Raw genomic sequence first — 26,658 nt, forward strand, 5'->3', positions numbered from 1 at the left:
ATCACCACACTGGAAGATACAGATAGACAAGATTTTGCTGCATTTCCAATAAAAGCACAGCTGTCAAGATAAAAATCATATTAAAAAATATCCCTGAATTCACTTTAGATGATTAAAACAGAAGAGAAAGTTAATAATCAAGTATACTGCAGAATATACTGTTTGAATATTATTTATATTTCACATGACTAGGGTGATGAAGTTAGTTGGGCCATTCATTTCAAGTTTACCCTACTTATTTCCAATCCTGTTTAAGACACCAAATTATTAAGTCTTCTTAGTTTTGAAGTTATGCCAGAGGAATATTAAAAAATATATGATTTATGTCAAAAATTAAAAAAGACCATTTACAATTGGTTCTCAAATATTCCCCTTGGCCATCTCCTCTTATTTTAATCAGTGTAAGAAACAAGGGAGATACGGACTTTATTCAGGCACCTGGAACTACACTGTATTGTCTCATCAACCTGCTTTTCACCCCTTTGGAAGGAAAATCCTGGGCATTACTAAAAATCTGGTGTGTATTATATTACGCACCAGAAGTTAACATGCTCACCTTGTAGTTGTGCAATGTATGTCCAATTAACATGGTTTCACTGACAGACTAAGATGTGGGTAATTCTGGACAGGGTTGATAAATTATTTCACTGCTATTAAAGTTTTGGCATCCCTGGCCCCTTCCAAGAGAGAGTAAGTGCAGATGCTCTTTTTAGCCAGGTGAACAATGCTCCAATTTAAGCAGTATTGCAAGGCAGCAATGGTATTTATTCCCTGCAGTCTGCATCAGCATTGCCACTCTGCCTGCCATAAAGGACCATGTTGGGCCAATAAAACCTGGAGGAAATTGCAGTTTCAGTAGAGCCATGTAATGAAGCCAACTGGTGAGAGAACAGTGAGACAGAGAGCAAAGCTGCTTCCAAGGAGTGCCCGAGCACCAAGAAGGGGTCTGGAAGACAGCTCGGCAGAACAGCAGCTGTGTGATGGGACAGAGCAACACTGTTCCTGAGAACCCCTGTGCCACCACATGGTACTTGTCAACAGCAGCACCAGTGGGACGTGCCCCAGCTGATGGCCAAAACCATGACTGCACTGCAGGGTCAATGCTGTGACACAAACTGTTGTATGCCAGGCAGGAACATAAATGAAGTGTACAAAATAAGAAAGAGGACAGATTTTCAAGTGATGGAGTAGGTTCAATCAAAGGGAGTCCAAGCAAAAAAAAAACCACCAAACCCAAAAAACCCAAAACCCATCAACAACAAAAACACCAACAAAACCAACAAACAAACAAACAAACAAACCAAACCAAAAAAAAACCCCAAAACAAATAAATTCTTGTGATTTAAACCAGCATGCAGGGAATTTTGATTTAAATAATTAATTTTAAACCTTGCTTTTTCATCTGTGGTCCTTGGCTAGTCAATTCCCAGAGGCTGGGAATGCTCTGACAAGTTGATTTACAGCTAATTATAGTCTGCACTAAAACTGTGATTTCTTTTTTGTTAACCAAGAGAATACACTATATACATATTTAAGTAATGTCAGTATATTAATTTCAGATTCTGCTAGACAATGGTGAATGATGAGTCTTATTTAATAGACAATTAACTTTTTCTTATGATTTGTGTCAAGTCACTTTCTGATGATGTTTTCAGGATTCAATTAAATTACAGAAATCTTGCATTTTGAAATAAACTCAGTAAAATAAGGCAAGAACATTCAAGTGCAAGAAGCAGCTAATGAAACATGCTAAGTAATCCATTTCTTCTGCTGGAGGAACCTTATTTGTTGAGGACACAGATATTACCAAAACTTTACTTTTGATTTGAAGGGCTCAAAATGTTTTTGCTCAGTTCTAGAATCTACCTCCTAAATTGACTGCACGGCTACTCTGGCCCCATGAGTCAATGCTATTTTCTTGCTTTACAGTGTAAGACCTATGTGCTCAATCTAATTTATTGAAAGGGAGGTGAAAACATAACAGAAATGATCTCTGCACAGAAATACTCCAAGGAAAGAATTTTGCAGGCTTGGCTCTTAAAATCTAGCTGAAAAAATATTTACCACAGTATCTAGAAATTGAAATGGGGTAATGTCAGACTTTGAGGGGGAAAAAAAAGGGCTTAATCTCTTTAAACAGTAAAATAATTAACCTCCAAAGAATGTAATGAATTCTCCACAATGTTACATTTTAATTCCAGGTTAGATATTTCTGTAAAGACATTTACAAAAGTAACGGGATGGATCAAAATTGAAATTTAGTTTGACGCAGAAATGTAGAAAGTCTTGGAGGGCTCAGACAAGGTGACCAAAAATGTGTGTCCTTTCTGGCATCATACCTAGAAATGGAGAGTGTTCTGCTTTCAGCTACTGCTTTAGGAAGTGTGTTGGAAAATCCCAGCTCTACAGAGACAGGGCAACAGAGAGGCACTTTAGAAGATTTTATTCTGTTATCAGAATAAAGGGTGAGACATAAGAGATGTAAAACTCAACACCATTCTATCAGAAGCCAACCTATTTCCTGGTTATAATACCTTATAAATGCTTTTCAGCCCATTAGCTTTTGCCTCACAATGCTGCTAACACTTCTTCCACCAATCCTCTAATATTTTACCCAACGCGGTCTTGCTACAATGCATCTTTAACAGTTCTAATTCTCCAAAATACCCAGTCTTTTTGCAAGGCCATCATTTGAAACCTGTTTCTAGTTCAGTCTCTCTCTCAACAATGCCATCTCTATTCCACAGCCTTTCTAAGTCAGCACACCTTAGAGTTTGCATACAAATGTACAAGACTCAGAGCTTTCAGACAGATTTTGAGAATCCCTCACAAATCTGTTTCTCACATCATGCAAGTTCCATGGTCAACCTGAAGAGAAGCTTCCAGCATGGGAAAACTACCCATTGCCATTGTATGGCAAGGCTGGCTCCTTAATTCATTTCCAAGCTTCCCAGTTTCAGGATGCATGTTACATTTAAGACAGACTTGTGAGCAAATTAGCAGTTTGCTCAGCAGTCTCGTCCCAGCCACAGCAACACAGCTGAACCCACCTACACAGCCTGAACTCATTTTTCCATGCTAGCAGTTATTTTCTAATGTTCTCACAGCCTTTCTGGCTCTCCCTGTTTTCTTGACATAAATGTGTTCTTCAATAATACGATAATTCCAGAGAAAGTCTGAAATACTACTTTTCCATTGGAATCAGCATTTCTTATTGGAAAGATGGCTGAGCTTTCTAATCCCCACTCATCTTGTCAACCACTGCTGTCCCAGTGCCTGTCAGTCTGCTTTTGGTCACAGCCAGCTTTTCCACCACCACAGAAAAGAACGTGTCCTTCAACACGAGGCTTCTCCAAACAAGGCTGCCATTAGCAAAACTGTGATTTACATTAAAACAGACTTCCATAAATGCAAGCTCAGAAATAGAACTATGAACAAACAGAGCAGCTTCAGCTTCATATCTGCTCCATAGCTCCATCAGGAAAATATTCTAAATTACATCAACAAAGTACGCATTAAAAATAGTTTAAAAGATACAAATGTTTTTCTGGCTCCCACAACCTGGCCCTGCTCTTGTTCCCAAAAGAAGAGGCTAAGATGTGTAAGAATCAAGATGTTCTCCTAAGCAGGAGGATTTAATATTGCTTAATACTACTACTCAGCACTACTTAGCAATAGCCTCAGGGCAACACATAAGTATTGAGTGCAAAGAACTGTATCTCTCTTGCAAAGCCTCCCATTTCTGTCTCTCCCACTTTGCTGCTTTTCTGCAGACAGAACAGCACAATGCAATGAGAGATGAAGACCTGCCACTCTGCTGCCACAGCCACTTATCATTTAATTCAGATGTTTGCCTCTGTAGACATTTCCAAAGTAAGCCTACAGGCTGGCATTATTTTATGTAGAAACTTAACTATGTAGTTCAGCTCACCACTCCTTAGACCAGTCAGACAGAAAGCCTTTCTCCAAAGGCTGCTGCCTCCTGTTTCCCCTTTTAATTAAACATGTAACCTTACACAGGAACAGATCCTCCACTCAAAGGATAAAAGGACATCACTTACTTCAGTGAGACCAGGACAGTAATTTGCTGCTGCACCTACTGAAAAGACAAGCACACCTGACAGCTGAATTCCTCAAATAGTGTTGATACAGACTTGTATCACCTGAATTTGGCCCATAATATCTAGACTTAAATTAACAGCTTCAGAGAAAAAACAGAAAGAAGAAAAAAAAAAAAAAAAGACAAAGCCACAATGATGCTTCAAAGCTTAGAATTTTTCAAGCCAGCAGCAGGTATGATCAGATCTGACTTCATGCAGGATGCATGCCTTTGCAAAGGAACGGGACAGTGTCTTAGGGGCATCAAACGCTGATAAAGATTTTGCTAGGTGAACATTCCTCCTTCTTGTCTGGTGGGGAGGAAGACCAAAGCTCTCTTACTTGATTTTTCCAAGCCCACACACACTGGCATGAGTCCTGGTGGCTTTCAGGTGAGCAGAACAGTTTCACTGTGTTGGTCCCAGCTACTCCTGACATAGCACAGATCTCCTCCTCCCTCCTCATCCTGTGAAACTGGCTGCAGTCCAAGCGCTTTCCTCTCCCTCCTTGTGTGTGCCACACCAGAGCGGCAGGCAAAGGTCATATCCTCCTGGACTCAACATAATATTGCAACAGGAATTTGTTTCCCAGCATCTACAACCCTCATCTGAAGCCTCTGTAAGTATCTCTTATTAAACTGGGCTTAAATGGCTAAGTATGCAGACAGCTCCATATGGCATCTGTACCAATGTGGCTCAGTGGCCTCACCACAGTGAGGACAGCACAAAAGCAGGGGAATAAACTCAAGGGCAGGAAATGTGAACTAATACTAAAATGCTTGAGAGAAGAAAGCTATTCTTTTGAGGAAATACTACCTCTTCATTTCTTTCTACATTTCTGTCTCCTTCTCTTAATTTATTTTCCTTTTTTTTTAATAATGCTGCTCATTACAGCAGTTTTCATAGATCCTCCACCGCCGAGAATTGGTTGGCAAATGGGTGGTTTTTACCTGGATTCCTCTATACTCCTGGGCAGTCAGCCATGAGAACAAAAGAAATCACTCATTTCCATTAGTGGCTGGCAATGAGACTGCATCCCCTTCATCTGGATTTAGACTTCACTGTACAATCTAGTCATTTGTGACTGCCAGGGCTTAATTACTGCAGTAACATGAAACTGCAAAACTTACAAAACTGAAGTATAAAAAGCAGCAGCCGATTGCTGAATTGTAGGCACGCCCAAGGGTGTGTGATATCCCAAAGCTCTGCTCCTGCCAGGGTGGAAACCCTCTGGAGACGCAGCTTGGCTTGCGTGCAGCAGTGTAAATATTTGGGTTGAGAAGCACAAACGGCCCTGCTGAAGTGCAGGTCTTCTCACTCTCCAGCATAATCCCTTAGGCACAGAGAGAAAGGACACTTTCACAGCGATCTTCAAAAGCTTAGGGAATATTTGGATGACTTTCTCAATGGAGATCTCCCACCAGTTAAATACTCAAACCTGTTCTAAGAGCTGGAGAGTTGTGTTTCCAGCAAGTTAAATGGAGGTTTGGGGAACAATACTGTAAAATTCATGATCTTATTCAGATAAATCCTCTTTAAAAAAATACCCAAAAAAACCCCAAAATGAAAACCCCAAAACCAACCAAACCCCACAAAAGCACAGGTTGTAGAGATGAGCAGCATATACACCTAGGGAGCATGCTGAGGATGCAGCAGTTTGGAAAGGAATAGGAGAGAAGGGATACAGAGAATGCTTACTACATAAAACAAGGGCATGTCTACATCTGTAGTGCTCACTTCTGGTCATTCCCCTTGAAAGAAATACTGGGGAAATCAAAATAATTCTGGCTTATGGAAGTTACTTCACTGGGAAATTTTCAGTTTACAACACCTGAAAAAATATGGTTAATTTTCTTAAAGGGAAAATTAATAAAAGAAGACATACAAATATAAAAATTTCTGTAGACAGTTACACTGAGCACCAATTATGAATTTACTTTCTTGTAATCCACAAGGAAGTATTCAACAAAATGGCAACAAAATAAATGTTCAAAATAAATAAAAAAGGAGTGTGCAAAATTAAAGTACACCTAAGTAACACGCAAAAATCACTGCTAGAAACATGATGGGGAAACAGGAGTGTTGGAGGACTGTAAAACAAGATGGCCATTTACCCAGAAGAGTAAACACCCACAGTCAGCCAGGAAATACATGCAAGACACACTGTTGGAAAGCAGGACTCTGTCAGAAAAGTCAGCTACTGCATAGGATGAATGTCCAAGAAAAAATGGCTGACAAATATCATTTAAAGGCAGGAAGTAAACTGCAGACACGTCCTCTGGTTTAGAAATCATATACATTAAAAATGCCTGCAGACATCCAACAGTGCCTTGTGAGACAGCCTTTATATTCTGGTTAACAAAAGCAAAATATTCTTTGTATTTTTGTCTGGAATTGGACATAGCATTACATATTTATCAATCAATCTTTCAGTGTTCACCTTTGAATGTAAATAGCTGAGTAGAAAAAGAAGCAGCAAAAAGAAACAATTCACCAATTTCCTAAATGCCAGCACTACTTCACAATAAAAAATCTCTTCCTTTTTATAGATACCTATTTTTGCTTTGCTTTTACAAATCAGCCTGCCTGTAGGTCCAAGAAGTGGATTGGACAATGTTTCCTAGGACTTGCCCAGCCCTCTAATTCTAAATGGAGAATATTTTTCTGTTTTTGTTTTCTTCTCCCTGCTTCCCACTATCTCTTCTAGCATCCTCTCACTCCCCTTTCTGGCTTGATTTGTGTTATACTCTGCTATTAGAACTCCCATAGAAATGGGGCTGAAATCCCTGAAATGCTTCCTTTTTGTTATACCCCACTGGTTTCAGACTAGAATTACTCTTCATTCAGTTGATAAGGATTAAAAATTAAAAAAAGCCCTCAGAGAATTCACTCACATATCCAGAGCATTTAGTAAAAGCACAGAGATGTTCTCATGGAACAGACTGCAGTCAGACAGCCCTTGTAGCAACAGTGGGACTTCAGTAGCTGTGGCTGCTGTAGTGGAAGCTTTCCACAGCAATGTTCTGTCAATGCCAGTTGGGATTATATCACTACAAACTCAGTCATTTATGCCCTGCTACGACCTGTTATAACTCTTGCAGAGCCAGCTCCCTCAATGTCATGTTCTCTAGCTATGGATCATGACTCTTGCTGACATGTTCAATGACAGACCTGTTTTTTAAAAATTCAAAAGTCCAAATTAATAGTACAGGTATAAAATGGCAGTAAATCAGCAGCAAAAGATGACAAGACAAAAGTGCAGAATAATCTCTCAAGTTAGAGCTGGACATCAGCTGTGGGCTGCCCTCCCTCCCCACTGGAAGGAGGATTGGTGCTGTACCTGGGTAAGGATGCATACTGCCTTTCCACCCCCTCGAAGTGAAGATTGTAGGAGCTCCCATCTGGACCTTTTCCAGGCACCTGTGGAGAGGAGAGTAATTAGAGATGAAGATCAATTATGCAGCCCAGCTACTAACAATGCATCTCAAAACGATAAGCAGAGAACACATGATGCTGCAACATGCCAAAATCAACAAAAGAAAGGCAGGGGCTCAAAGAAGCTTCAAATGCCATACATAATCTTATCACTGCTAACAAGAAAGGCTTCTGTATCAAAGAAGTGTTTAGAGCAGGTACAATCTTCATCACCTTTCCCTCATCTGCCTACTAGCTGGGATACTCTCTCTTCCCTGGCTAGCCTTTTTCCTGGAATCCAGTAACTTGAGGACATCATCTAACTAAGCACACCCCTTCTGATTACTGTGGCATAACTACCTGAATCAAAGCTAACATCTTAGTAGCAAGTCTGCTTTTTTCCCCTTCACTAGCTTGTTTTGCTTTAGCATAAAATATGATACAAACAGGTTTTCTTTTATTCTTAACATGAATCCAGAAACTTTCCCTAACGCCCCTGCAAAGCTTAGTATCCAGCTGGGAGTTAAGTGCATTTATGATGCTCTGGTGCCATTTCAAAAGTGCAGCGTTAGTGCACTCAGCCAAAATGCCAGCGCTACTTGGTTTGTGTTCAAGATGGCAACGGGCATTGGCTGGGGAGCACAATTCTATCAGGAAGGCTCCAACCGGGTACAAACGGTGAACTTCAATGCTTTTAGCACACAGGAGCTCTCCCAATTTCACTCAATGCCTGCTGATGGCCCAAAGTGTTAAGAGCCTTGTTAAAATGGAGCTATTAGTCTTTTCTTCCATAAACGGAGGAGCCTCTGACTGCCTTCAGTGTTTCCTACATTAGTATGTATTCCTATTCCGGTGCTGCTAGAATCAGCAGTTTTATAAAGCAATATACTAAGAGGCCATTTAAAATCCCCTTCCCCTTTTACAGATTAATAGCAGAAAGGAAGATTTAATGCCTTTTCAAACATTTTTAACAATTCATTAAAAAGAAAGTAATAAATCACACCAAGCTTTTGGCAAATGCCTGATTAGAGAAAAGAGAAAACAAAAATTAACATGTTTTTTGCATTCTACAGGTTAAAGTACATTTCTGTCAGTCCTGTAATTTATGCACAATACACCATTTTCACTGAACAGATGTATAAACCACTGCAATGAGAAAAGTTGTGCATTCAGGTGTATTAAACGTTATCTACCTTTACAAAGCATTTCTGTGTACATTACATAAACCGAGTCCTATACAAAGAGAGGAAGTATCATTTGCAGCTGCTAGGCAGGCTGAGAAATTATTCCAGACAAATTTTGTTATGCACCTTGGCACTCATCAAACATGCAAGATACTTGTAAATGAAAAAAATTATTTCGTATAGGCCTCTTGCAAGCTTCCTTTATCTCATTGAAAACAGAAAGGCATCCTCACAGAACTGTTGGCCACAAGAAAGAAAAGCCTGTGATTTGAAATGACCCATGCTTTAGCAGTGCCTGACTTTGGAAGAGAAAAAACAACAATAATTGCCCTACATTTCAAAAAGAGGGCAGTAGGCTAAAGGGATCATTCATTCATTTTTTTCCACGAGAAAAAGTAACATGCAGAGAGACTTTATAGACTCTTCACTTAGGTGAAGAGTCACAGCCACTTTGGCTGCTCTTACACTACTAATTTCATCAGGTTCATAATTTCCCTTAAGTTCTCAGGTACACTGGTAAGAGAAGACCCTCCAGATTTCTCCTGTTTTATGAAGAAGAATGAGGGGAAAAGAAACAAATGTATAATCTGGTCTCTCACCACAAAAACATGCAGTTTTTGATGGTCTACCTGTGCAGCTCTAGATAGGTTATTAATTATGTGCATGAGTCTGGTAGTGGTGTGAGTTTCCTGCACTCTCACACCTAAAGGGAGTAACAGCAGCCAGGCAACATGAAAAAACACAAATACTCAGAATTGTGCCAGCATCAAGTAGTAATCCCAAAACTTATACCAACCACCAAAAGTAAAAAATATTTACATCACAAGGCCTTTTTTCAGCCGGAAAACACCCCTTTTTTGATGATTTCCTGCAGACCAAAGAGAAGGCAATAGCCCCTGCCAGGTCTGTTTGTATATATGATTTGAGAGACAGTTACCATAGAAACACCCTGGTGGCGGATACACAATTTTGCTAATTTGGATCCATCGAGCGGCTGAGTCTCCACACCCTATATAAAACCCCCAGTGCACTGGAAAAGCATGCTCTGGCTCTGCACAGCTAATTAAAGGCTCAGCCATTTCTTCTGATTTTCCTTCTCCATCTGTCCATGCGACAGTAAAAGCGTATCATCACTCAGCCTGGAGTGCCAAAATGGTGCCTGGAATAAAATACTACCCTGATGAAAAGAGAAATTGTGAAAATAGAAACACCTCCTCAGTAGAAGTTATTTATGTTTCAGAAAGAGTCAAAGCAAAGGGTTCCTTTGCTGCCTTCTACAACAAACTAAGCTAAAAATCGGTGTGAAATGTACTAATTAGTAAGATCAAAATATTCCAAGTTCTCCTCCTTTCCTAAAACAGGACATATGCAGCTGGCCCTCAGACCAGGTGTGAAAGTTTTAACACACAGTTAATAATCACAACATATTTAGGTGAAGAAACAGTTATCTTAATAAAACAGGATTAAAACCTGGAAGTGCTGTCAAAGCCAAATGGGTGGTGACCACAAGGTGACCAGCAAGAGAGCTGACAGAAGGTGCAGTGCTCAGCTGAGTCCCTACAGAGGCAGCCCTTGGAAGAGCTTAGGAGACCAGCACCAAAATCAACAGAGAACACAGCAGCAGGTGAAATACACATTTCACAAATGTATGGTAAGGCATAACAGAAAAAATGATCCAAAATATGCTCCTGTATTTTTAGGGTTTAAATAAACAACATCAACTTAAATAAGTGGCATCATTATGAACAGTTCATCTCTTAAGAGCAGCCTCAACTAACAAGCAAAACATGAATATGCAAAAATAATGGGCAGAGATAAACACAGAAACAGCCATCATCCTATCGGTGCAATTAAAAGAGCAGCATGCTTAAATCGAGGAAAGAAAACACTATCTTCATCAAAAAACAACAGCAAACAATTCCTGAAATGTAACTATTGCAAAGTATTGGTATGGCCAAGGCCCTTGTGGAATGTAAAACAAATAAATACAAATATGAATCAAACCAACTAACATCTGGTTAGCAGGAGACACTAAAGTCCTTGGCAGGTGGAGGAAAGGCAAGGCCTTGGAGAGCTGAATGGGAGAGCAGAACTTCTGCACCAGCAGGTTGTTCTCCTAATTGCCCCTTTGGGAATCCCAGTCACAGCAGTGGCCACACTCAGAGACAAGATACCAGAAAAACTGGCAAGACACTGCCTCCATGTAACTCAATGCCTTCACGGTCAGGATTTTCTGTGTGCCAGAGAGGTGTTTTTTACACAAGGCTAGTTAATGTTTCTGTTGTTTAAGCCTCTCTTTTTAGAAAAAATAATTCTCACTAGCTAACAAGATTTCTGTGATAGAAAGGTATCTCTTTTCAGAAAATATCCTGTGACACCTCTGCATCCTTAATTAAACCCCTGCCAGTTCCCAGCAGAAGAACCAGGCTGGTAGAAGGGTAGACTGAAGGACAGCATAGATCAAGCCAGAAACAAATATCTTAGAGCATTCAAACACCTGCAAATAAATTTTAAGCTATAAATAGAGTATATCTGTGGGCAGGTGTCTTGAGTAAGTCTGGAATTTGCCTACAGGAGAATTCTGAGGTTGCAGAATAACAATTCTTTAAGGGAAGAGAAAGCTGTACAGAAAAGTGCATGCGACTTTTTTTTCCCTAGGAGATCCTGCATTTCATTCCCTCTCACCTATCTTACACTGCCTTCCTCTTGGAGCATTTGCTGAAGGCTACAATTCTAGCTGCTAGCAGAAAAGCCTCCCTTGCCCCTTCCTTATGGGTGAACGTGTTAGGGGCTGGACAGATGCTGCGGTACAAAAAATAACAACTACAGCAACCTTTTTTGAAGCTTCATGAAACCAGAATTGACTTTTTCTTGTGCATCCACACACAGCTCAAGGTGAGAGCTACCACACAGCAAATAGAAATCAGCAACAACTCCTTGCCCCTACCAGCAGAATTCAGCAGGACAGTGTGTTTTTGCCTGGGGCTCTACTTCTTCTCACGAATTCCCACCTGACTCCCTGCTCAATGTCCATCCTGAGTGAAGCCAGCACAGTGAAAACCCAAGACCATGGATACTGCTTATAAGGAAAATAAATTATGCAGAGACATTTTTAGGTTGGCTATCTCATACAGTTGCAGTTGCTGTTCCCTCTCCTGCAGGTATTCAGACTTGCATATAGAAAACTTCATCATCATTGCAGAGGTCAGTTGGTTAAAAAAAAACTTTCAAAACTTCTTAACCAGCTACTCCTCTGCTCAGAGTCAAAAGTTTTGTACTGTTAAAAAAGAAAAATATTCAGTGGGTGTTGTATTCAGGAGTATTAATTCTTCATATGGTAAGTAGCACTATCCTTTTACTTTTCAGCCCTTTTTTTCCTGACTTCTGAACAATAAGCCTCCTCCAAACATTTCAATTATCATTAAGATGAGAAAGAAAATCTGGACAGTGTTCTGCCCACTAAGTAAATAGCAATAATATAACTTCCTCAAGGCTGATGGGATTTTAGCTACATGTTTGTGAATCCAGGGCAAAACACTGCTGACTCCACTTGAGCCACACCTGACTTATTTAAAATTATGGGATATCAGAAAAAGCTTATGAAGATTGGAGTCCTGGGACTCCTAGCTTTTTCACTTATTCACTCTGTATGCTCAGAAAAGTCACTTGAGCTTGTGCACTGTGGTTTTCTACCCATAAAAATGGCAGGATACTACCACTGTATTTTATACGACTGACATGCACTATAAGACAGGAGACACCCCAGGAAGGCTGCAGATTGAAGCTTCTGCTCTGCCATCAATCCAAGTGCTTTGAAAATGCCACCCACTTCTGCTTTTTGCCTGAAAGTCTGTGTATAAACATGACACATAGAACTGCTGCATTACTTAGTGCATTTTTCAATAGTCTTGTGATCATCTGCTAAAGGACTTGATTCAGATGCTGTTTTGACCTCTGTTCTCAAAGCTCTTCTTTTGTCTGTGAGCGTTTCTAATCACATGGGTTGAGATTCAGCATGCCAAAAAGAGCTGTGGTATAACGGAATTTGCCCTTTAACCCTCAGGTCTCCCCTCTGCTGAGACACAGTTGGTTTTTGTTTTCAATTAAGTGAAAACTGAAGAAAAATGGAGAGGTAAAAGTGGATTTATTCCCCACCCTGGTCGCAATGTTTCATACACAGGTGAAGCATCAAAATTAACTGACTTATTTTTTGCATTTCAACTCTTCCTGGTTCTGGGAACTGCAAGTGAAATTTAAGAGGACAATTTGACTTGCTAACTCTCTTTAGCTGCTGAAACAGAGGCAGGTGATGTAAGGCAGTGAACTGGATGGTCCATGTGAAATAGAGGAAATTGATCGATGGGGACTTCTTAATTCCTTACTGCTGTGAAATCCTCATTACCCCACCCTTGGAGAGCTCCAGCATTTCCACAGAAAGCAAGGTTTCTTCCATCCAGGTTTTTTTTTTTTTTTTTTTTTGTTTTGCATAAAAAGGTAAAGATTAAAAATTCTACCACTGTATACAATTCAAAAGAATTTTCCTGATGTTTTCCATACATACACAAAGAGGGATATATTTTGCTTTCCTAGTTTTGCAATGAAAGTTGAAACAGTGATTTTGCGTTATTATAACACTCATCATTTCTCCCTCTAATTTAGATGGTTTTTAATAAAGCTCCATTGATTCCTCTGAAAGAAATCCCTCCTGGCAAAAGCAGAACACACACGCTGATTGCTAAATATGCAGCAATTATCATATTCAGCGGCGCACTTTAATATCTTATTTATAGATGTATCTATCTATAATTTGCTTTAATTAAGTTGCATTGATTTTAATGGCAGAAGTAGTCCTCGAAGAGGAGTCTAATGTTCTACGAGCCCATTGGTACTGCTTTACCATTGTTTGGATATAAGACAGCACCTTTAATACTTCTTTTTGATATTCTTAGTTGTGCTTTTCTTCTTAGCTGCGATAGCAAGCCAAGATGATGTTCCACAGGAGCTCTTAAAAGCACCTCCACCACTGAAGAGAAAGAGCACTTTCAACTTCTCTGTTACAAACTTGTTTGCTACAAACAAACTTATTCCCAAGAATAAGGAAGGAAGCAGAATCTTCCCAGCAGATCCCGAGACACCTGTTCCTGCTCCATTTTAAAGATATCTCCGGACTACAATTGTCAGAGCTTCTCAAATCACGGTCCAACGTCTTCAAGTTTGTTTTGGGTAGTGTGGCAGATGAACTTTTTTATATTTGTGTCAACAGAAAACACAGGTTAAATAATTTGGAAAGGTGAATCAATGGATGGCTCTAGATGCCTGTTCATGGCCCAATTACCACGTCATGACCTTGCAGTCTCCTAAAGTTCTGCTTTCTGGGCTCAGTCCCCGGGAATGTTGTGCTTTCTTTTTTTAAGCACACACTTACTTTAAGCATTTTACACTAATCTGGTTTTGAGATTATTCCAAAGAACACTTGATAGTATTAGAACCATGACAAAGTTGGTCAAAAAACATCTTGAAGAACAAAAGCAAGGTGTTGCTCACTAGGAGAGTCACACAGCCTTGGTTTCTGCTGGATGCCACCACATACCCTGGCCATGATTCAGAAAAGCATGCTAAATACTGAGGGGAGTTTTGTTTTAACTTCAACAGCATCTGATTCCTCTTGGAGGCATTCCCAAAGCTAACATATACCTGCATGTCTTGGTGTCTCCATCTCCTTTTTGAGCAAAAATACACAGGAAAAACATTTATCTCTCTGTATCCTGAACATGTCTTCACACATTTGAATACAGCATTCCAGTGATGATTTTTGCATCTTCATCTCTTAAGTAAATCTGTAAGATATTATTGGTTCATATAAACTGAGACTCTATCTCAGAGACTACCAAGGTAGCTTTATAACATTACTTATGCAGATCTTAATATATCATTCCCTGTTAGTATTTTTTTTTCAAGTGAAAAGTAAGTGTTGGCTTTTTAAATCACTGCCTATTGGAATATATCAGCACTAATTTTATAAGAATTGTTCATGTTAAAATGCAAGGGCATGATCTCAAAGAAAAAGCACCGAAGTAGCTATGCAAGTACATTTTCAGTTTCTGGTCATCATTTTTCATTCACTGATTATCACTTAAGTGTTGATTAATAGTTATGTTCATGCTGCTAGAATGCATTTCCCTTGGATGAGAAAAACACCCTTGTCCAAAGGAAAAAAGAGATAGTAATCAAACCAACCTTCCTCTTCCCTCTAAGAAACACAGACACACACTCCAGAGTCACTGATGATCTTGGTTTTGCTGTTGAATAGGTTTGAAGATTTTCACTTAGAAAATCAGCTGTATGCAATCAGAACACTACTTGGTTGGTCCGATTGCAAGGCAATTAAATGCTCCCCTTCTGCCTGTCTCTCTCTCCAGATACATACATATACATACACATGCTCACACACAAATGTACATACTCAGAGTCACTTGTCCCTTCTCCCTATGCAATGAACACCAGGAACACTGAAAACAGCAGTGTTCCATGGTGAAATTAAGCAGGGCTGATTATCTCAGGATTTACTTTTCCTCCTCAGTAATGCCCTACCTCTTGTTCAAGGAGGTGAAACTAATGGTTTAGATTTAGAGGGAGCAGAAAATTCTCTATAAAGGCAATAGACTGAGGGAAATACAAACACAGATGGGAACTTTAAAAGGGAAACAGGCTGTTCCCATAACAGTTTAAAAACATGGCAATTGCCTTAGTTTTGTAGAAAACAAGCTCTCAGCATTTGCTGTATCTTGCAACACTAAAGAGAGAGAAAACAGCAAAGATGGAGGTGAAGCCAGAACTGCAAAGTGTTTTTACACAGTCCCACAAAGAAAATACTCTGCTTTCTGAACCCTTGCTCCACGATCCCCCAATCCCTGGTGCTGGAGAACTACGGTTTCCTTTGACCAAGCAAAATGAGATAATTTCCTGGCCTGTGTCAGTCTCTGTGGGTGGCTTCCTTTCCATTAGTTGTATAATATGTTTTGGTTAATTCTATCTCTTAATTGTCCTTAATGAGCACCAGATTTGCAACACCCTGACTTGCAAACCTATTCTCAAATCAGAGACAAACAGAAGTTTCCCTTGAGTTGAGAGAGAAACTTAAAAATAGCAAAACAAAAACCCAAAAAACCCACAGCACCCATCAGCATTGATTCTTTCCTACTAGAAGGAGGCACTTCAATTGGTCTTACCCTGAACCAGGCCAAAGTAATTAATCTCTTCCCATCCACTAAAGAGGGTAACTTAACCTGTCACGGAGATACACTTGCAATGTACAGCATACTAATTCATATGTGTGGATGCATTTCTAAAGCAGATCTCCTTCAGTTGTTCTACAATACTGTGTGTAATTCCTCTCCCTCCATGAAACCAATCCCCTGCTTTACCCTGTTTGAAACTAAGCTGCTTCTTGTTCTTCCCAGTCTTGCATTCTTTGCTTCTCTTCTCACTGTAATTAGTTTACAAGACTACTTATCCAGATGATTACTGCTTTTAAATGACAGTCATATTTTCTTTTACTCCAGTTCATTGCTGTGTATCATTTTGTCTTGCTATCTGAATATCCAGTTCTCTAAAGCATTTTCTCATTATGTTATCTCCTGATATAAGGCATTTTGAAATACTTCATGAGAGACATTGTATGAAGTGAATTGAATTGAATTTTCTCTCAAAGTCAGGCTTTCAGCATCTTTCTCTAGCTAAGTCAGCAGAGTTCTTGGCACCAATGCCAGGGTATAATGGCCATGCTTTGGAGCTCAGCTATGAGCTTGTGCTCTTTTTAGGGAAAATGAAATGACAGTGTCAGTACCTGGAAAGCAAACAAAGGACAGATCAATATTTCCATTTAAGATGAGGATGGCAAAATGAAAATGTTTGCTGTATTTTTGAGCGTTTTAACGCACACATTGAGATAACACTATTTTGCTGTGTCTACCTACATCTGGTGTTGGTGCTGAATGTGTACGCAGGGGGTCTATGCATGTGTATGTCAGAGAAGAAAAGAGGGAGGGGAGGGGGAAATAGCAGGGCATGGAACTAAATTGCAGAGCAAGTAGTGGAAATAGACAGTGAAAAGCTTCCTGCAGGCAGGCGGCTTCACAGAGGAGAGCAAGCCTTTCATTGTCTATAAAATCATGCCTTGCTGGAAGTCCTCAAGAGTAGAAGGGGTAGCACCTAGAGGCACTAAATCTCTCACTGTTGTATTATTGCATTCTATGCACTTAGCTACTGTACAAACCAGTGCACTGCTTCAAGAAAAGAAAAGGAGGAAGAAGGGGGAAAATGACCAGAGGGAAGAAGAGGAAGATGGCAGTAAAATTGGAAAACAACCCCCTGCCACAGCTCTCCCTAAGAATACTTCACATCAAAGAAAAGCTGCAGAGTAAATCGTCACGGAGTTAAAAGTTAACTTCAACTCCTTCCATTGTGATTTGACACCACTATGGAACAGTACTCCTAGAATTTGAATGGTTAGTCTGTAGCACAGGGTATTAAATCCACCTTAATCCTGTTAAACACAGATGCCAATAAAGAGAGGCACTCTCTCAATGGCATCACTACAAAAGCTCTCCACACAGCAAATTCAATATGGTTAACAACAACAAAAAAAAACCAACCAAAAAAATCACACAAAAAACCACAAAGAAACCCTCCAAAAACAACAACCAAAAACCAACAAACCCAAAACCCCTCCCCAAACCTGGATTAATACTGAGCAAACAACATCAGCATAAGTAGGCTTAGAGACAGGAATTGCTTTCCATATGCTATGGCATCAGGTTCCTCCGGATCTTCAGATACCAGTCTGTAAATGTTACAGACATTGTTTCTCCTGCTTGCAACTGCTGTTGGGTGGTGACCTTCTTTGCTTGCTGATACCAATTTAGCAGTTGGTACAGTTTTTCTGTGATTTGGTACTGTCTGTTGTTTGCTGGTACCAGATGGATACCAGATGGGTAACTGTGGGCAATGGTTCCTCTGTGTTCCAATCCCAAAAATCACTGCCTATAGGGTCAGTCTTGTCAGTTGACTCCAAAGTGGCACTTCAAAGCAGCATTCCGAAAAACCTCAACATCTGTTCCTTACTCCTAATGACCTTAAAAAAAATGTTGCAGACATACTTTCCTTTAGCCAGGAGTTACTGTGCATCTGCAGGAAAAATACAACCTTGCAGATGCTCACAGCCATCAAACTCACTCTCGCTAATGGCAGCTCCAGGAGCCACCACCTCAACTCTGAAAGTCAGCACCGAATGTGAAGTATAATCAATATGTTTTTTCCATGGTAGCTCCAAAATGTAGGAGTTCAGAGATATTTCAAGGCATTTTTCAAAGAAGTACTTTCAGCAGTGAAGTGAAAGGACAAGAAAAAATAAAAAAGTGGCTTTGAAAGGCAGCAGGGATACCTGAGGGCTAAGTTTAAAGCATGGAGGGAAAGCAAGAAAAGATAAAGTGATGGAAGAGATCTGTTAACTATTAATTTCTGATTGGTCTTTCAAAATGTTGACCTAGTTGTCAAACAATAGACAGGAGCTGAAAGGTCAGTTAATGGAGTTGAATATTGCCAATTGCAGTTACCTCCTGTGTTATTCCATACAACTGCTTTTGTTTCTAAGAACAGAAAAAAAGTTCATTTAGGACAGTACACAAGTATTTTGGTAAATTCTCTACATGTGCTAGAGCAGAATGCTGTCTGCAGAAAAATATAGCTGACATCAAAGCATGTTCCCCACCCCCTGTCTTACTTCATGGAAAAGTTATGATAAACAGGTTATGTGTTCCCTAAGGTTACCATGGAAACTCATTCTTTTCAGGCCATCATTTGCAAAGGTAAAATTTGCATTAAAATGTGATGGAATTTGATTTTGTGCATGTGTGTGTGAAACTCAAGTGGGGTCATGCTACCACGCAGTATAGCTGTTATTTCAAACCCAGGAGCATACGCTTAAGAGAGAGATCTATTAATCCATGTAAACACCTCAGTGACCAAATTACAGTTTAATTGCTAACTTGACAAGTATCTTCCTAGCAAATTAAGAGAAATACATTAAAAATTAGCTTCAAACGCAAATGTAAATGTTCATACTGATCCACTGGTGGGTATCACTGGATAGCATTTTGCTAAATTCCCCTATAATCACTGCACAGGAAAGAGTGAATTTAGATTGTCAGAATGACTTTGTTTTGATGATGGCAGACCAGAGATGGAAGGCACAGGCAAGTACTTCAAATTATAAATTTTTATCTTATCTTGAAGAAGTTATCATCAAATTATGACCTATAGAATATAATTTAATATAACCATGCTTACTGCATTACCAGCAATTCTTGAATCCAAGTGATTCCCTTCATTTTGGGTCACACAGTAACTTCAAACTTTCACTCTAGGTATCTGCTACTCTGACTTTTCTTGGAAGAGCTGATGGTGGAAAGCATAACCTGATCCAGGCTTCCCTAGGGTCGAGGTTCCCTCAGAGATCCTGCCATTGTTTCTTGTCACATGCAGCCCTGGCATTCCTAACACAGAAAGGCATTATTTGTAATCATAATGTTGACAATCATTATTCCAGCCTAGCAAGAGAATGGATGAATAGACTAATCTAGAAAGATCTTATAATTGGTGACCAGACTGCATTGTAGAGGAGATACCTGCTGCTCAGTTGTATGTATTCACAACTTACATGCTAAATTTGATATAGTACTTTATGAAATCTATGCTACTCTGGATTATTCACATATCATCTATCCTGAGCAGCAGGACACCCCTGGAGGCAGCAACTCTTATTTCTACTTGCAAGGCAGACATTCCACTATCAGCTGGATTACAGCAGAGTCAGTAACTTCTATCATACAGGATTATGACACATGTTCAGCTGGAATGACGCTACTTAATATTGGGCAACATGACATTTAACACAACAGTCAGGCCATCTGATGAGGAAATGCAGCAAAAACACAGGCAGGAGTATGTGTTGTGCTTGCTTTCTTAGTGTTTAGCATCAAAACCACTTGTTTAACATAAAAAACTCCTTGATTAATGTCTCAAAAACACACCAAGAAAATCAAATCAAAATCAGCCCTTCAGATTAGGTTGCATGGTGCCATTCTGCATTGGGAAATTTCTGCTTGCAAATTCAATTTACTAAACCAAGCAAAAACACTAAAGAAGTTTTTTTTTAAACAAATGCAAAGATTAAATTGATTATTAACTTTTGCAGAACTTCTCAAAACTGAGCACATCTCATAGGAGGAATAAGGAATATGTCCTAGTCAGATTCTGTATGGAGCAAGAAGGAAGATAGTAGTGCTCCCTTTTTCAGTGTTTTTTAAGAGCCAGACTTAGAGCTGAACATTGAAGAGAGCTGGCCATGAGCAGAACAGTCAAAATTATGTTCAGCACCAGCCTCATGGGGTAAATGCAGTTCTCTTTTTCCATATTTTGTACTTTATTTTAATGCAGTCTTGATATTAGATTAGGATCTGCACTACAGACCTTAGACTGGGAACTAATAAAGTTATCCACCCAATCTCTCCATGTCTGAGTCACTGACTTTCTTTTTCATTTTAAATAATTATAGCAATGTCGCTTGTTTGTTGAGAAAAATAGGGCCTTTATATATTCACAGATAATTGCAAATACCCAACACCAGTGATACATTCTAATTACTTTTCACACCTTGGCTGTGAAAAAATCTTGAACTTTTTAGTGTTTTCTAACTGCAAGACAACAGTGTAGCCAGAGCACTGACACCCTGACTGCTGAAGCCGTAGGGAGCAGTTCTGCTAATGCATTTTGCAGCAAGGAACTTCAGCAAAATTCAAGAAGAACCAAGGCCTCCACCTCAGATCTTGCACTGCAGGAATGAGAACTGTTGCACAGTAATACAACAGAATAACTCAATCCAGAAATCAAAAGTAATGAAAAGTCCATTATTTCAGTTGGCTTCTGTCACATACTTAACTATAACAAATACAAGATCTGGGCTCTCTAACAGCCTCAATGACATAGTTGTATTACTTGACCCAGCTTCTTTCAAGCTCAGCCTTTGACCCTCAAGTTCTGCACACAATGGGCAATCATTGCTGTTTGCCTCACTGAGGGCATTCTGCTTTCCCTGATGTTAAATGAACAAATTTTGCAGTCCTTTCTCCAAACCACTCTGGTTTAGCGGGGTATTATCCCTAGCAGGCTGAGCTGGACAGTGACTGGCATCTTCAGGAAAGGGGGTGCTGTCTGGGACAACAGTAGCCAGGCAACTCTTTGGATCATAGGTATGTTTTAGGGAGGAGATTTCTTTTTAATCTGCAACACTGAACATGAACATGACCCAGGGAAATTAAGTACTAAGAATTGAAAAAGAAGTCAACCATGACAGCATCTATTTGACAAATGCACCGGATACTTGGTAGTAAAGGCCAGAGCTTGTGCCTGAAGGGGATCGGGTTTGAGGCCTGATTTCAGGCCTGATCCAATAAATAGCTGAGTGCATGCTTAGCTTCAGACATGAATTTCAGTGGCATAACAGATTTGTCTTGTGATTAAAAAATGAGTGTTGTAACTGGAGCCCCCTTCCACAAGTTGAAGCAGGCCTCTTACTAATGGCCCGAGGAAGAGGAGGTCAGTTTAAAAGGAAGCCAACTTTCCCCCCTCCCCTGCAGCCCGACCCAGGAGCAGCTGTATTTGATTCTATTGGTGTATGGGGCACTGAGCTGCTGGGGGCCGGGACTACGCTGTCACAGAGCAGGATCACTGAGGCTAAGTAAGGGAGGGAAGGCTCAAGGTGCAAAGTACTGGCTTTGGCAGCCCCATGTGAGAAGAGTCAGTGTTAAAATCTCAGTCCTCTTGCAGCTTTACCATGTGATGCTGGCCTGAGATTTGGCAGAGTGTGCACACATGCTCAGGGAAAGTGGCCACACAGCCCCTTGTCTACAGAGTGACACACAAGGAGACAGAAACTTGCTGAAGCCTATACTGGCAGGAGCTTGCCAAAACCAAAGCAAACTGCAAAGACCCAGCTACTACTGAGAACTGCAGTCAAGCCAGATTACAGCTAGCTCCAAAAAGGCTATTTGTGCCCATTTTTCCTGCCCACATAATAAAAAGCCAACAGATAAAAGCTGCAGAGCTGTGGGCTATATGCTTAAACAGAGTAACTGTTCAGCATACTAAACTGCATGGATTACCTGCTCACAGGCTCCCCTCATCAATATAATTATCAGTTAGAGATTTGTTTCTTGACTCCCTTAACATACTGGCAAATTAGGCAAAATGTATACAATGGAAAACCTCTAGGGCCCTTCATATCATATCAAGTTGATCTGTGGCAGCTGTCATGATCTCTGCAATGCCCCACTCTAATGCTCCATTTGGGCAACATCAGAAGAACCTGTCCTAACTGCAAGGGACATGATTGCTCTCATATTTTCAATCTCTCAGAGTACTGTGAGCCAGCAAAGACAGCCACAGCCTGGCAACACTGCATGTTTTTGTCTGATTTCTTTCAGCAACTTGTATGAAATAAGAGAAATGCTTAGTGTTTGTCATCCTCAGAATCACCCCCCTGCACTGAAAAACAACAAAACCCAGCTGTATGCAGAGGCACCTTGTGGAATAGATGTCATGATGAATTTCTGGAATTCACAGAATTCACAGGGTATAAACAGCACCAATGAGCTTTGATAAGATGACATATGGTACCAGAACTGACTCCCCTGGTAAATGAGAGCATACAGAAAGTGCATGTCTGGAGACACGAGCACTTCAGACTGCCCTCTGGTTCAGATAATCTGCACCAAATCTAACCTTTGTATAAGTAGGAATGATTCCAAACAAGTAATAGAAGTCACTCTTTATTACTAGTATTAATGGAATTGAATTTGGCTCTCCTTGCATGTGCCATTTGGAATAGTTTATTTTTCACATGAGGTTTGGCGGGGATTTCTCCCAAATAATTTCCCCCCAAAACTATCCCCAAAAGCTGGCCTGTAAATTACAAAATCACTCTGCTTAGTTAGAACAGCTCTGTGTAATACATCCCAATCTGAAAACTTCATTAAGCAGAGATAATTTGGAATCAAAAAGTTCTTGATCAGTAAGTTAATCATACATTCTAATAAAATGTTTTGAGTACTCTCTTAATTAGTATTCTAACAACAAATACTTCTGATCTGTATTTTTCAAAGCAGCCATACTTTAAATAAGTTATTGTATTTTTCTTCTTTTCTTTTTATTTAATGTTTTCTACTAATAGTCTGTGGACTCAGAAAGTCTGGGATTTGCATCAGTTTCTGCTATATGGTTTCACATAAAATTGTCAGCTTCTCCCATTGCGCTAGAAGACAGGAATGTTACTATTCTAGAAGTTGGAATTCTGGTTTCTAACCATAGTCCAACACAAACGTTTGTGTGTTTTAGGAACCTAACCTATTTGAAATGTAACATCCTGAACATGGAATTAATTGATCATGAAAAGTACAAACAGCTCCTTATTCATCCTGAAGGAAGCGCAGAACCCTTTGACACATTATGGAAAAATAATGCAGTTATTAATGCTCCTTTCTTTGTTCTCGTTGATTTTTAGGCTTGGAATGCTGCCAGGCACACAATAAAGTACGTGGCCTTTAACACACACAGGCATGATTCTTTTTTCCTACTCTCAACTGGGAACTGACAAAACTCAGTACATTACAGGTTTATTTCAATTGAAATGTTCACAGCCAGGATCCAGAGACAGGTTTTCTTGTATCTTTAGGTTATTTACAAGCTTACAAATCCTATCTGCAAATAAGGAAATGGCTTTTAGAAACAGTTAACCCAAGGTTCTTTACAGTGAAGCTGCTGTGGTCACTAACAGGTGAAGAACTATTTGCAATGTGGCTGGTGTTACATGTAGTCCTTGAATGTACATTAAAAAGATAAAGTTTCAAGGATTTACTGCCATCCTGAAGGAAAGAATTGATGTTTTAAGTAACTGGATTTGTACAAAGTCTGTAAGACAATCCAAGTAAATCCTCAAATAGATGATTAATTCCTCATTATTTAAATGTCCTTAAATACAAGTGCAGATGCTAACTGCATGGCTTTCTCTTGACAGCTCCTTAGCTATTTCTCATGATCTGCTATTAGGCTGTGACTCTAAAGCCCTGAAAGAGACTGCCTGTGGAAAACCCTTCCAGGTCCTAGAGACACTAAGTTCTTGCAGCTTATTCTTACACAGTTCTTTCAGAGTCTGATTGATACTGCAGCTATGATAATAGTACACAAACATCTGCCTCATTTGCGAGACCCGGATTAGGTTTTTATTGGGTATCTTCACGAGTGCTTTGAGTATCCCATGTCCCACTAAGAGATGAGCATGTATGCACATGCCTAAACCCTTTTTAGAGCTGATACATCCCAATATTCCCTAGCTGTCAGAAAATTTCAGGGTAATCTCATTTTACACTGACAACAAAAGGCATTCATTTTTCTAGACAATATTTATGCTTATTATCAGCCTGTCCTTTGGCTAACTAGCTGAGGTTTACTTTAAGTCTTGTGATCCACCATACAGAATTTGGTTTATCATTGATCCTAGTTATAAACCTGAAAGAAGAGGTGGGTGATGCAGGGGCGGAGGGGGGGAGTGTGGAGAAAGTCCAAAGGATTAAAAACTTGACAACAAACCAAAGCACAATGGAATTGGAAAAGAATTTTAAAGGGTCTGGCTCTATAGCAGAGAGACATTTTGTCTGTTTATGGAGACACACTAAACTGAATTATTCAGTTTCTTAGAAAAAGAAAAGGAATAGACTGTGGGGAAGAGAAAGCAGAATGAAGGCGCAAGAGAGCAAAAAATTCATCCAGCAACAGATGAGAAGAACAGAGGAGAATTGGAAAATGGATGCAGGGGGGAGGAATGGATGATGAGAGAATAGCAGGCCTATTTAAAATGAATTTTTGACCTTATTTTTAAAACATTTATGGATCCCAATTGCCTGTCATGAGATCATTTTCCCTTACAATGCTAGCTTTTCAGTTGGCTCTGCTTTAACTTGATTTATCCCACTTAAAAAAAAGTAGATTGTTAGAAATACCCCTTCTATTAGAAATTCTGTCCCATTACAGTGTCAGCTAAAGGCCACTTGTCAATGTCAGCTTTATCAGATAGAAATTTGCTTCATGAGTTCTCAGATACTATTTTGGAGGACAAGACCCAGGGTCCATTTTTGAGGCTGCTGATTTGCGATGGGATAGTGTCTTCTCAAATTATCCTCTGCATTTCCCAATTTATCTGCATGTTTCAGGAGATGGTGGGAAGTGATTACAGCAGCTGCTGTACATTAGAAAGACATCTTATAGGAAAGTTGGCTTAGGTAAAACAGTTGACTGAGAAAAGTAAGGAAAGGACTAATTGAGTCTTAAAAATACAGAGACCCAGCATCTCTTTTCCAGCTGCAGCTTCCCTGGTGCCACAACCTCACTTGGGAAGCAAGAAAACTTCTACCAGAAGGTTTTCTCCCTCCTCAGCTGTCTGTTGTCTCTCTAAAGAAAGACCTGACATCCTGAAGATTAGAGTAAGTTTTTATTTATTTGCAATTATGCAATTAGTCATCAACATGTCTCTTCACTGATAGGTAAAGGTGGAAAAAAATCACCTGCTGTTCAATCTGGGTTTTACCACAGTACTGCTGAGGGTCAGCTGCCCAAGGTGGGAATGACGGCATTGCTTAAAAGCTAACTTGAGGTAGCATTCTAGCAAGATGCTTTGAGACATCTTTTTTTCTTTTTAATATTTTGATTCTATTTTTGTTCCTTCTTTTCTGTCTCTGTAGATTGCAACATAGGTATTTTAAGGGTAGAACTACACGCAGAAGCAGAACTTCCAGCCATGAGTCAAAAGACAGCAAGCTGTGGCTGCGGTGTTTTCCAGACTAAAAGACAGTGCCTATGAAAGCACGGCTGGCTGGATCAATGGATGATATTGTTGCAATGAAGAGACCAGAAGTCTTTGAAGTTTATAAACTACTTCAACAAGAAGAACTGTTGCAGCAACAAACTTCAGAGTACTAAAGCCCTCAAGGTAAACTCTGATTTTTAAGCAGACTGCCATTCCTCATAACAAAACTGTTTACAAATATTATGCACTGGAAGGACAAAACCCAGCAATCCTGGTGCCACTATTATGAATCATTTCATGATTAAGGTACTTTAAGCACCCTTTCAGGTGCTTTGATTAAGGACAACATGCCTCATGGGAAAAGCAAAGCTTGGGAAATCAGTAATCTCTGGGCATTATACCTAACAGGAAAGGCTTATAGAGGATTACCTAGAAGAAACCTTTGTGAATCTTGTGAAACTACACTGGATAACAAATCCTAACCTCATCTGAGCATTAATAAAGTTTTATCAGTTTCAGATAAGAGGTAGAAATCCTCAGGCTGCTGAAAAGGTAGCACTGACCCAGTCTGAGGCCTGTGAGGACACTTACCACAACACAGAATTTCAACAGGAAGACATATTTGATGCATATTCTTATTTTAGTTTACAAAAGCAATTCAGAAGAAGAATGGCAGGTACATTGACTCACTAATTTGGGTCACAAAATTTAAGGTAGTGGATTGAAGTCAACTGCTTTAAGGAAAAAATTATTTTGCTGAAGATGACACTTTTGGTAATTGAATAAGAATAATATACACAACAACAGTTTTGGAGTTAATGAACAAATATATATGATAATTTATGTAAAAACAGCCCTTTTAACTCTGCATCTCTCTGTGGTTTCAATAAAGCCTACTCTTGCATAGGATTTTTTATAATATAGCAGTCATTGCAGATTTCACTTCAGCATTCGTACCGATAGTTTGGAGACATTAAAACCAATGTTAGTTCAAACTTCAGAAGTATATGCATTCTTAAGATTTTCACACAATTCTGTCTTTTTTAAA

At 39.6% G+C, this 26,658-nt stretch overlaps 1 protein-coding gene across 8 annotated transcripts in view; it reads right to left on the bottom strand.

Annotated features, from left to right (window-relative positions):
- The window catches only part of PARD3B (par-3 family cell polarity regulator beta), a 392,041-nt gene that overhangs the window by 23,694 nt on the left and 341,689 nt on the right, over window positions 1–26,658 (bottom strand). For all 8 annotated transcript variants that reach the window (XR_010440948.1, XM_064717877.1, XM_064717876.1 and 5 more), the window contains one exon: window positions 7,438–7,517. Coding sequence is in view for 7 of the 8 variants with exons in the window: in XM_064717877.1 (XP_064573947.1) it covers window positions 7,438–7,517 (80 nt within the window). In the remaining variant the exon portion in view is untranslated. The remainder of the gene's footprint in view (window positions 1–7,437; window positions 7,518–26,658) is intronic.

The sequence above is a fragment of the Zonotrichia leucophrys genome, chromosome 7, assembly GCF_028769735.1.
Source record: "Zonotrichia leucophrys gambelii isolate GWCS_2022_RI chromosome 7, RI_Zleu_2.0, whole genome shotgun sequence".
NCBI lineage: Eukaryota > Metazoa > Chordata > Aves > Passeriformes > Passerellidae > Zonotrichia > Zonotrichia leucophrys.